General features: G+C 32.1%; 3 protein-coding genes across 4 annotated transcripts; 2 read left to right on the top strand and 1 right to left on the bottom strand.

Moving 5' to 3' along the window:
- The first annotated feature begins 1,859 nt into the window (after positions 1-1,859).
- LOC113004032 (putative nuclease HARBI1) lies at positions 1,860-2,559 on the top strand. The gene has a single exon (XM_026136003.2). It carries the CDS (start codon positions 1,860-1,862, stop codon positions 2,535-2,537), a length of 678 nt encoding a protein of 225 aa, XP_025991788.2. The 3' UTR covers positions 2,538-2,559.
- A 188-nt stretch (positions 2,560-2,747) lies between these two features.
- Positions 2,748-4,247, bottom strand: LOC113004030. 2 transcript variants are annotated; one of them, XM_039452906.1, is made up of 3 exons: positions 4,032-4,247; positions 3,239-3,545; positions 2,748-3,150 (listed from the first exon to the last, which is right to left on the bottom strand). In XM_039452906.1, the coding sequence occupies exons 2-3, from the start codon at positions 3,302-3,304 to the stop codon at positions 2,890-2,892; spliced, it is 327 nt and encodes a 108-aa protein (XP_039308840.1). In that variant the 5' UTR covers positions 3,305-3,545; positions 4,032-4,247; the 3' UTR covers positions 2,748-2,889. Both variants share the same exon structure in this region; 1 of them encodes a protein (XP_039308840.1).
- Positions 4,248-7,428: 3,181 nt separating this feature from the next.
- Positions 7,429-10,216, top strand: LOC120358449. The gene is made up of 6 exons (XM_039452770.1): positions 7,429-7,518; positions 7,611-8,015; positions 8,161-8,337; positions 8,438-8,506; positions 8,679-8,735; positions 9,105-10,216. The coding sequence occupies exons 5-6, from the start codon at positions 8,707-8,709 to the stop codon at positions 10,195-10,197; spliced, it is 1,122 nt and encodes a 373-aa protein (XP_039308704.1). The 5' UTR covers positions 7,429-7,518; positions 7,611-8,015; positions 8,161-8,337; positions 8,438-8,506; positions 8,679-8,706; the 3' UTR covers positions 10,198-10,216.
- The last annotated feature ends 720 nt before the right edge of the window (positions 10,217-10,936 follow it).

Genomic DNA, 10,936 nt, shown 5'->3' with positions numbered 1-10,936 from the left:
AATGTACGGCATAATTTTGTATAAAATTAAAAGAATAAATAAGATTTTTGCAAAATCGATTCTTTGGCATTCGATTTTTGGATGGATCGATACTTTTATAGCGTTTTCGATTGGGAAAAAGTTATAGCGTTTTCGATTGGGATGCACTGGCTGCACTCAGTGTCAGGCGCGTGTTCGATTGGCAGTGCCAATGCGCACTGGGCTAGTGTCGCGTGTTCGTTTGAACGCACGACACTCGCATAGTGCGATCTCAGTGCGCACTAAGTGGCACGAGATATTTTGACCGTGCCAGTTCAGTGCACTGGATGCATGCAAGCATCAGTGCATTGTAAGCAATACCAAAGTTTCAAATTTGAAACAATGAGCAATCCGGATTTGGATTTTTTAAATATTTTGGAGACATTTTTGGAATCTTCTTCTAGTTCAAGCGAGGAAGAAGAAATAATTGCAATCTTCCGAACTAAAAAAATAATTCCAAAAACTTTAAATTATGTAGCATGTGTGAAAAAAATGGATAATGACACCGTAAGTGTTATATCTTTTATACATTGATTTTATATCTTTTTTAAAATATAATTAATTACTTGATGCAATATAATTGCATTTTTATAATAAATAATAATTTTTATATTTGTCATAGTTTTATAGGCATTTTAGAATGTGTCCAGAAACATGTGTACATACAATTAATACATGATTTTCAACAATCAGATTTCTTCCCAAAGAATGAAATGCATGGTCGTAAAACAATGGTTTCTGCTGAAAAGCATATTTTATCTTTTTTGTGGTTAGTGCAACATAATATATAAAACAATTTTTTTTTAATAATTATAATTTTATTAATATTTATATAATACAATATAAAACAATGGTTAAGGCTCATATAAGTAAATTAAAAATAAAGAAAGCAATGAGCTAAAGAGCTACGCAAGATGTCAAGCGCAAAATAAAACAAATTCAAAATAAATCTAATGTAGCAAACGTTTCGATCTTTAATCGTGGTTTTCTTTAGTACAAGTATTGAAAGTTTTATGAGAAAAACATAATAATCGCACTAATTACAATATAAACTTATAGAAAGTAAATAATGAAAGTCAAAATTAAAACGAATTACAAAACAAACGTTTATCTTTTTTAATTTATTTATTCCCTTTTTTGTTGTCTGTTACAATTTTATGATTTATTATTTTAATATTATCTTCATTTATTTATTAGTCAGCAATTCAAGTCATGTCGATTTTCCAAAGCTCTTGTCTTACGACACGTTCGGGAGGTTGTTTGATATGATTAGACCTTGAAGAAAGATGTACAGTGGGACATCTTACATTTTCTATTTGGTTTGTAAATTGTTTTAATTTTGATTTTTATTGTTTACTTTTTATTACATTGTTTACATTGTTTACTGAGTTTATATTGTAATTAGTGCGATTATTATGTTTTTCTCATAGAACTTTCAATACTTGTACTGAAGAAGACCACGATTAAAGGTCGAAACGTTTGCTACATTGGATTTATTTTGAATTTGTCTTATTTTGCACTTGACATCCTGCGTGGCTCTTTAGCTCATTGCTTTCTTTATTTTTAATTTATATAATATATTTATTATATATTTTACAGGTTTGCAGGAAACAAATCATCGATGCGAGACGTAGCAGATCGATTCGATATAGCTATTTCAACCTGCAAAACAATTTTATCAAGAGTGATTAATTATCTTTTAAGCATAGCTAAAGATATTATAAAGTTTCCTAATAATGACGAAGAAAAAGATGAGCTAGCTTATTGTTTTTCAAAGTTTAAATAAATTTAGAAAATTATTTCCAATTTTATTATTGAAGTGTTATAAATTAAAATAATAAATGATTCTTTCTTTTCAGATATCAGGTTTCCCAAATGTATTAGAAGGTATTGATGGATCGTATATAAACATTCGAACTCCTAAACATAAAATAAGATCTACTTATGCTAATCGACATGACAAAACGAGTCTTGTATTACAAGGAATTTGTGATGATAAAAAAAGATTTATTGATGCCTTCACCGGAGTGTCTGGCAAACTGCATGATAGCAGGACATTCACATTATCTTTTATAAGCAAAAATATTAGTGATATATGTAAAAATGGGAAGTATCATTTGTTAGGCGATAGTGCTTATCCAATAAGGGAATATCTTTTAACACCTTATAAAGATTATGGAAATCTTACTCGACCGCAAAGAATATATAACAAAAAACTTTGTGGAACGAGAGTGCTTATTGAAAATGCATTTGGTTTACTAAAGTTGCGATTTCGTCAGTTAATAGAATTACAATTTCACAATGTCAAAAAAATTTCAAAATTTATACTGGTGTGTTGCGTATTGCACAATTTGTGTATTGATTTGAAGGATTCATTCGACGTAGAATTAACAAACGAGCCCAATTATGATGAAATACTTAACATTGATGATCCTCAAGCTTTGGGAGAAATAGAATTAAAAAGAAGAGGAGAGCAGAAAAGAAATGAAATATGCAAGTCATTTGATGATAGTAAATAGTAAATAGATGATATTTTCAAATTTAAAGGTTTTTGGACGCAATTTTTACATTTTATAAAAAAACAAATAAAAAATGAAACAATATCTCTACTTGTTGAATGTTTTAATATTTATTTATTATCACATTATATTTATTTTTTTTATTGCACTTACATTCTTATTCTATTATTAATACCTTAATTTATTAATAATCTGTGCAACAGTCTTAAAATTAAAATAAAATAAAAAATAATAGTAATAAACACAAAAACGTAACACAATATTAAGTTTGATAAAATATTTAGCAATAATGCAAGTACCTTGTAATTTACTCGACTAACCCCGAAGGGGTTTACATATATACAAAAGTACCTTATTCTTTGGAAGTCTTTTTTTGATATTTCTCACAAAATTGTTTAAACAACTCAAGTTTTTCTCGATGTCTTCGTTCTCTACCTTCTTCTTTCTTTTCATGTATTTCCTTCAAAGTGTCTTCAACACTTCGACTCTTATTAAAAATCTTCTTTTTCTTAGCATTTGTCTCTTTATCAGAAATGTTTTCCTTAGCTTCATCCCCAAGATCAGATAATGTTCGTTTCATGTTTAAGACTAAATGTTTGGCGTCTATTAAAACCTATATTTCTACACAAATAATGTTAAAATTACTAAATATAATTATAAATTTTTAAGATTGATTACACGTTTTAAAATTAAAATTTTACCTCAGGTTCTATGCTATCATCAACTCCTATAATTCCTGATAATTCATTTTCATAAGGAACAGTCATTTTACTCCTGTACTTTTGTTGTTGTCAGTTGCCTTTTTCTCTCGTTTCATAATGGTTTTATACCGATTTTCGCATTGCAGAGATGTTTTGGACACACCAAGAATATTTTTTAAGTCTATTGCTATTTTCTCCCACATAGTTTTTTTTGTTTTAAACTGTTTCATCGGACCAATCATAACCATGTATTGACCATATTTATCTAGGAGTAATTTCGTTTCACCTTCACTCCATTCTGCCAAATCTTAAAATATTTAATTATAATATTAGACTGCAGTTATAACAAAATTCAAAAGAGATGTTACTATTTTAATCATGATTTTGATACATGTCTATCGTTTTTTAGTTTTCTTCAAGTAGCTTTCTATTATTTAAAAACTTTTTGATACAAAAAGGTAAAATATTCAAGTTAATATCCTCTTTCTTCATTTTTAGATATTTGGCAGATAACTTATCTGCAAGATATCTGTCAGAATAGCCAATTTCGATTGGTTAATCAATAATGCCTATTTCTACCAACGGAGATTAACTTTAATCCCAGTTTAACTTACTCTTTATCTTTCTTTAGTTTTAAAAACTGGAAAAAGATGAAGAGTATGTTAAACTAAGATTAAAGTTAATCTGCGTTGGTAGAAAGAGGCATAAGTCAGATAAAGTTATCTGGAGGTACAGAAATTGGCCATAAGCAGCAAAAATATTTGCTTATAATTTCCATAAGAAACAAACTTACTTTTGCTATTATCAATCTCGACGTCTACTTCTGAATTTTCGTGCAATTCCTGAACACTGCTACATCCAGCCTGGGATTCAAAATTGTTAATAGTTTCTGGATCTGGATGATCGCAATTAATATGATTATATATGGTATTATATGATCCGATTATTCCACAAAAACTGCACTCGAAATTTACTTTTTCCATTATTATTTGCTTTTTCCAAAATGCTTTAAATCCTAAATGAAAAATATCAAATGTTAGTAAAAATTTTAAAGTTAGATTAAAATTTTTTCAATTGTCATTGCATGTAATTTATTGCATGTACAATTGTACAAGTGTGTACAATTATGGATAAATATGTAATTCTTGATCATCTAATATATTATTTTATTACATATAGTAAAAATCATTACTTACTGAGCACAAGATTATTTTTTTTTTTTTGCGTGATCTAATCAGCTCAAGTGATACTTGCACTGAAAATTTGGGCGTGTTCTTTTGCATTTGCACTATTCAGTGCAACCCATGGAACTTGTCCAGTGTTGGCGTGAACTGAGTGCGCACTGGTGCGCACTAACTTTTTCCCAATCAAAAACGCTATTAGTGCGCATCAGTGCGCACTCAGTTCACGCCAACACTGGACAAGTTCCATGAGTTGCACTGAATAGTGCAAATGCAAAAGAACACGCCCAAATTGTCAGTGCAAGTGTCACTTGAGTAAATTATAATAGATCACGCGAAAAAGAAAAAAGGAACCTTGAAAAAGTAATCTCGTGCTCAGTAAATAATGATTTTTATTATATGTAATTAAATGGTATATAATCATAAAAAAAATGCTATTATATTACATCAAGTAATTAATGATATTTTAAAAAAGGTTAAAATCGATGTACTTGTATAAAAGACATAACACTTACGGTGTCATTATCTATTTTTTTCACACATGCTACATAATTTACAGTTTTTGGAACCATTCTTCTAGTTCGGAAGATTGCAATTATTTCTTCTTCCTCGCTTGAACTAGAAGAAGATTCCAAAAATGTCTCCAAAATATTAAAAAGATCCAAATCCGGATTGCTCATTTTTTTAAATTTGAAACTTCGTTCGTTATTGCTTGATATGAATAATGCACTGATGCTTGCATGCATCCAGTGCACTGAACTGGCACGGTCAAAATATCTCGCGCCACTTAGTGCGCACTGAGTGCGCACTATGCGAGTGTCGTGCGTTCAAACGAACATGTGACATTAGCCAAATGCGCATTGGCACTGCTAATCGAACACGCGCCTGACACTGAGTGCAGTCAGTGCATCCCAATCGAAAACGCTATTAGTTACGATTCAGTTCGATTAAAAAAATCGATTCTTTTGACAAGATCGAACATCCCTATGATGAAGGGAAAGACGAAGCTGAGGGATAGGAAGGAGTGGATCGTGGACGACTTAACGGAAAAAGAAAGTAAAGTGGCTGATAAAGACGGAGGCAGAAAACAATAAAAGGAAAGGAAAGAAGGTAAGAGTAGGATATATGAAAATGTGAATCGAGGATAAATTGTGGATATGGGATGAGATCAAAGATGAATTAAGGGAATGAAAGGGAAGAGATGTAAAAGAGGAGAGGGGGGAAAGGAGAAGAAAGGAAAAAAGGTTTATTAGTAGGGGGGTGGGGTAGGAGAGGGGGAGAAAGATGGGATTAAGGGAAAAGGAAAATATGATAGAAAGAAGAATAGAAAAAAGAGGGACGGTAAAGAATACAAAGTATGTTTTTGGAATGTAGCAGGCATGGAAAATAAAAAAAAGGACTTTAGGGAGAAATTGAAGGAATGAGATGTGATGTTTTTGAGTGAGACATGGTTACAGAAGAAAGGATGGGAGAGGGTGCAAAGATGGTTACCGAAGGGATACGTTTGGGAGATGCAAGAAGCAGGAAGGAAGAGCAAAAAAGGGAGGGCAATGGGAGGGATGATCAGGGGGATAAGGGATGGGATAGAAAGAGAAAAAGAGAATAGGGAAAGAAAAGAGGTGGGATTACAAGTGAGTAAAGTCAACTTAGGGGGAGAATGGTGGAAACTAGTGGGTGTATATGTGAATGGGAATCTAGAGGAAAAAACGAGGCAATTAAGAGAATGGATAGAGGAAAAAGAGGAGGGTTAAGTATATTAATAGGGGGGATTTTAATGCGAGAACAGGTAGAGAGGAGAGAGATTTAAGAGAGGAGGAAGACGGAGGGGTAGGGGAAAGAGAGAGAGAGAGAGACTCAAAAAATGGAAAGATGAATGGAGGGAATGAAACTGTGTGGTTTCTTAAAGGAATTAGGATGGTCAATTTTGAACGGATGCATAAAGGGAGATGAGGAGGGAGAATGGATGTATACTGGAGGGAAGGGGGGACTGTAATTGACTACGTAATCGGGAATGAGGACACAAAAGGGAAAGTGGTAAAGATGAAGGTGGAGGACTGGGTGGATTCTGACCATCAGCCATTAACTGTATACGTGAAGGGGGGAGGAAAGGATTGGGAAAAAGAAAAGACGAGAAAAAAGAGAGGTGTGGACGGAAGAGGAAAGAAAGAAATTTGAGGAATACCTGGGCAAGAAGGATAGTATTTCGAAGAGATTCGAGGAGGGTTAGAGGAAATTGAAAAAAAGAGTGGAAGGAGCATTGGAAAGAGTAGAGAGAGAAGAGAAAAAGGTGTGGAGAGGTTGGTGGGATATGGAATGTAGCAGTATGAAAAGAGAAGTAAGAAAGGAGTTTAAAAAGTGGAAGAAAAGTGAAGGGAATGGGGAGAAATATAAAGAGATAAGGAAGAGATACAAAGAGTATTGTAAGGAAAGGAAAAGAAGGGAAAGAAAAAGATGGGAGAGGGAATTGGTAGATGTAAGAACGGAAGGGGATGTATGGAGGGTAGTGAACAGGGGGAGGAAAAAGAGAAACAGAGTCACAGAAGGGATCGAAATGAGGGAATGGAGGGATACTTTAGAAAAGTGTTGGGGGGAGTGGAGTGGAGAGTAAGAGGGGAGGTGAGGCGAAGAGAAGGAGTGGAGGAAGATGATATCAGTAAGGAGAAAATAGCAAGGGCGGTAAAAAAACTGAAAGAGAAAAGCGGCGGAAGGGGATGGTATTGTAAACAAAGTATGGAAATTTGGAGGAAAAGAAATAAAGAAATGGTTGTGGGAAATATGCAACAGAGTGTGGAGAGGAGAGGGGTGGCCGAAAGAGTGGAGGGAGGAAGTGGTAGTGCCGGTAGTGAAAAAAGGGAAGGGGGAAAGGGTTGAAGAATATAGAGGGATCACTTTAACACAAACGGTATACAAGGTGTACGCAACGGTACTTGCAGAGAGATTGAGGGAGGAGGTGGAGAGGAAGGTGATACTCCCACCAAATCAAACGAGGTTTAGGAGAGGGATAGGCACGATTGATCAGATCTACGTCACAGTATATACAGTAGCGCAACTCTCCCGATTTCAGCGTGTACGAAATTGAACTGCACATGCGCGAGCTAAGTAGGTAACCAATCACATAACAGATTTTCTGTCGCATTTTCTCTTACTGTTTTTCTATAGCTCTTTCTGTCACACATTTAAATGCCATGTAGAATTCGGTTAGAATTGGCGGGAGCAGACGTTTAGCTGTACATCAGCTGTATAGAATCGAAGTGAAAAGCTGTGTCAAAAAAAATAGATAGTGAGAAGTGTTCAGTGCTCAGTGGTGTTCAATGACTGAGTGGAAATTAATATTAACTGTCGAGGAGAATCTTTGTTCAGAGAATAGTTGATCTGTATAAATTTTAATTATAAGATTTATACAGATTTTCTATTCTCTTCTAGAAGCACCTTTGATCTTAGCTTTGTTGCAGGTGCAGCTTCTTGGAAGATACAGATAATAAAACATAAGGAAAGAGGATGTCAGCTTCTAAATCAAGTTTATGGTGTGTCGTAAAGGAGTGTAACAATACTACGGAGAAAAGACACTTCTTTTTATTTCCAAAGGAATATGATAGGTACTGTTTTGTTTTATAATTTTTTTTTAAACATATGCAATTCAGTATTATATTTATTTTATATTATATCTATCATCTATGTATCTATATATATATTTTTTTTTTTTAAATTTTTTATATTAATAATTTTCTGTAAAATTCATAGATGATTGCAATGGATACGTGCATGTGGAAGGTATGATTTAGAGGTAATGGGTCCCGAATACGCTCATCGCAACTATCGACTGTGCCACTTGCATTTTGAAGAAAAGTGATACAAAATAGGCAAAAGTAGAGCCAATCTTCATCCTGATGCAATACTAACTATATTTTTTGGAACAAAGTAAATAATGCATTTTTAAAACATAGTTTCTAAATAATATATGTTTTTCTAATGAACAACAATTAATAATATATAAAATAATATTTTATAACTTTTATAGCAATACATCTGTAACATCAGAAAATGTTGGAAATATAGTTGAGGCTTGTCAAAAAGAAGAAACAAGCAGGTTTTTAAACTTTTACATATTTCACAATATTTTTTTAAAGAGTTTTTGCTATCCGTTATTCAATATAATACTTTATAAATATATATTTTAGATAAATCAATAAAAATTTATTTATTTGGATAAAGTTATGTAAATAGGCGGTAATATTAAAAGTATATATTATATGTTTCAGCAATATCCAGTCAACAGAAATATTGCCCATGGATACCTATGCCGACATTGCTAAACCGTGAGTTCTTATTTATAATTACATAAATACATTTTAATTATAGTATTTGTAAAAATATAACATTTAGGGCATTTAATTATTATTTTAAAATATATATAATTTTTTCAAATTATATTTCTCACAATTTTATGTGTTATATTATAATTTCACTATATTTCTCTCTTACTATATTTTAAATAAAATAAAAACACACTTAAAAGTAATGATTGTATAACAAATTTCAGAATATATTTTAGTTATTTACTAGTTTACTTATATATGTATATCTAGTTATACTCAATCTCTTTAAATTCATTTTTTTATGTCTTCCCAGTTTTATATCTTAATTTTCAACGTTTTTACAAAATTATTCTGTTTCTGTTTGTGTAGGAGTACATCCAGCAATACTGATTTATCAACTGTGACAGAAAGTCCGAGGAAGAGGAAATTAAAAGACCGAAATTTAAAGTTAAAGGCAGAAAATAAAATGCTGCGAGAAAGAATTAGACGGCTTGAAAAGAAGATCGAAAAATTGGAAAATATAAGAAAAAATAAGGAAGATGTCAAGGAACATGAGAGTCTTCGTCAGTTAGGTTGTAAGTTACTACCTCCAAATGTGGCACAATTATTATCTGCACAGGTTGATGCCCAAATTAAAAGCAAACATGGAAGAAGATACACTTCAGACTTTAAACAATTTGCGTTGCGGTTATATTTTGTAAGCCCGCGAAATTATCGAGAACTTAAGAAACAATTCGCATTACCTTCCATACGTGGTCTGCAATCATTTACACAAACATGGAAAATTAATCCCGGGATAAATAATAACATTTTTGATGTTCTGTCTGTCAAAATAAATTCATTGCCGCCTTTAGAACGACATTGTATATTATGCATAGATGAAATGAGTTTGAAAGCTCATTTATTTTACAACATTTCACAAGATGAAATAATCGGGTTTGAAGATACGGGTAACGAAAAATCAGCAAAACCTGCAAAAAATGCTTTAGTTATAATGGCACGCAGCATTGCAGGGGATTGGAAACTTCCAGTTTGCTTTTGTTTTGTGGAAACGTCATGTAAATCAAATGTAATAAAACCTATTATATTTGATATTATTCGGAAATTGCAAGGTTGTGGTGTTAATGTGCACGCTTTAATTTCGGATATGGGTTCCAATTTTATGCAGCTATCTCGTGAATTGGGTATTTCCACAGAAAATTGTACTTTTTTAGTTGATAATTTTGAAATATTATATATATTTGATACACCTCATTTGATGAAAAGAACACGCGATAATTTATTTAAACATCGTATAGAATTTGAAATGAACAAAGTTGCATTATGGGCTCACATTATAGAATTTTATAATAGAGATAGCAAACAATGGATCAAAACTGCTCCAAAGCTATCTAAAAATCATGTAGAACCTACAAGTTTTCAAAAAATGAAAGTTAAATATGCCGTTCAAATTTTCAAGTAATCGCGTAGCTGCGGGCATGTGTACACAAATGTCCTCCGGTTTTCTTTCAAGCGAAGCAGTAGGAACAATAGATTATATTGATCATTTTGATAAGTTATTTGATGTTTTAAATTCCTCTTCAATAAATAGTCCTAAAGAATATGGAAAAGTATTTACCGGAAGCGAAAAACAAAATCAATTTTTAGAACAAATGATAAATTTTTTAAAAACTATAAATGTCATCAATAAAAATAATGTACGTGTTAAAGTAAACTGTTTTGAATGTTGGCAGATTACAATTAAAAGTATAATGTTACTTTGGGAAAAATTAAAATGTTATGGATTTCCACATTTACGCACACGTAAAATAAATCAAGATTGTTTTGAAAATTTTTTTGGTTCTATTAGGCAACAAAACGGTAATTGTCTAAATCCGACATCAATACAGTTTACTCGCGCTTTCAAAAAAAGTTTTAGTATGAAAGTTTTACAGCACACAGATACGCAAAATTGTGCTGCTGACACAGATAAAATGTTAAATTTAATCGGAGCATCATGTTCGAGTCCACCTTCTACGTTCATTCCATCTTCAATCACATCTGCGCGCCCAATTTTAGATATTCCAAATCATGATTATTACAATATGGATTTGCCGGAAGAAAATGCATTTAGATATGTATGCGGGTACTTAATTAAAAAATGTTTAGAAATACATATATGTGAAACTTGTACCGCTTATCTTAATGAAAGCAAGACTGTC

Source organism: Solenopsis invicta, chromosome 8 (genome assembly GCF_016802725.1).
Source record: "Solenopsis invicta isolate M01_SB chromosome 8, UNIL_Sinv_3.0, whole genome shotgun sequence".
Taxonomy (NCBI): domain Eukaryota; kingdom Metazoa; phylum Arthropoda; class Insecta; order Hymenoptera; family Formicidae; genus Solenopsis; species Solenopsis invicta.
The sequence above is the reverse complement of the archived record's forward strand: the minus strand, read 5'-3'. Positions and strand labels throughout refer to the sequence as shown.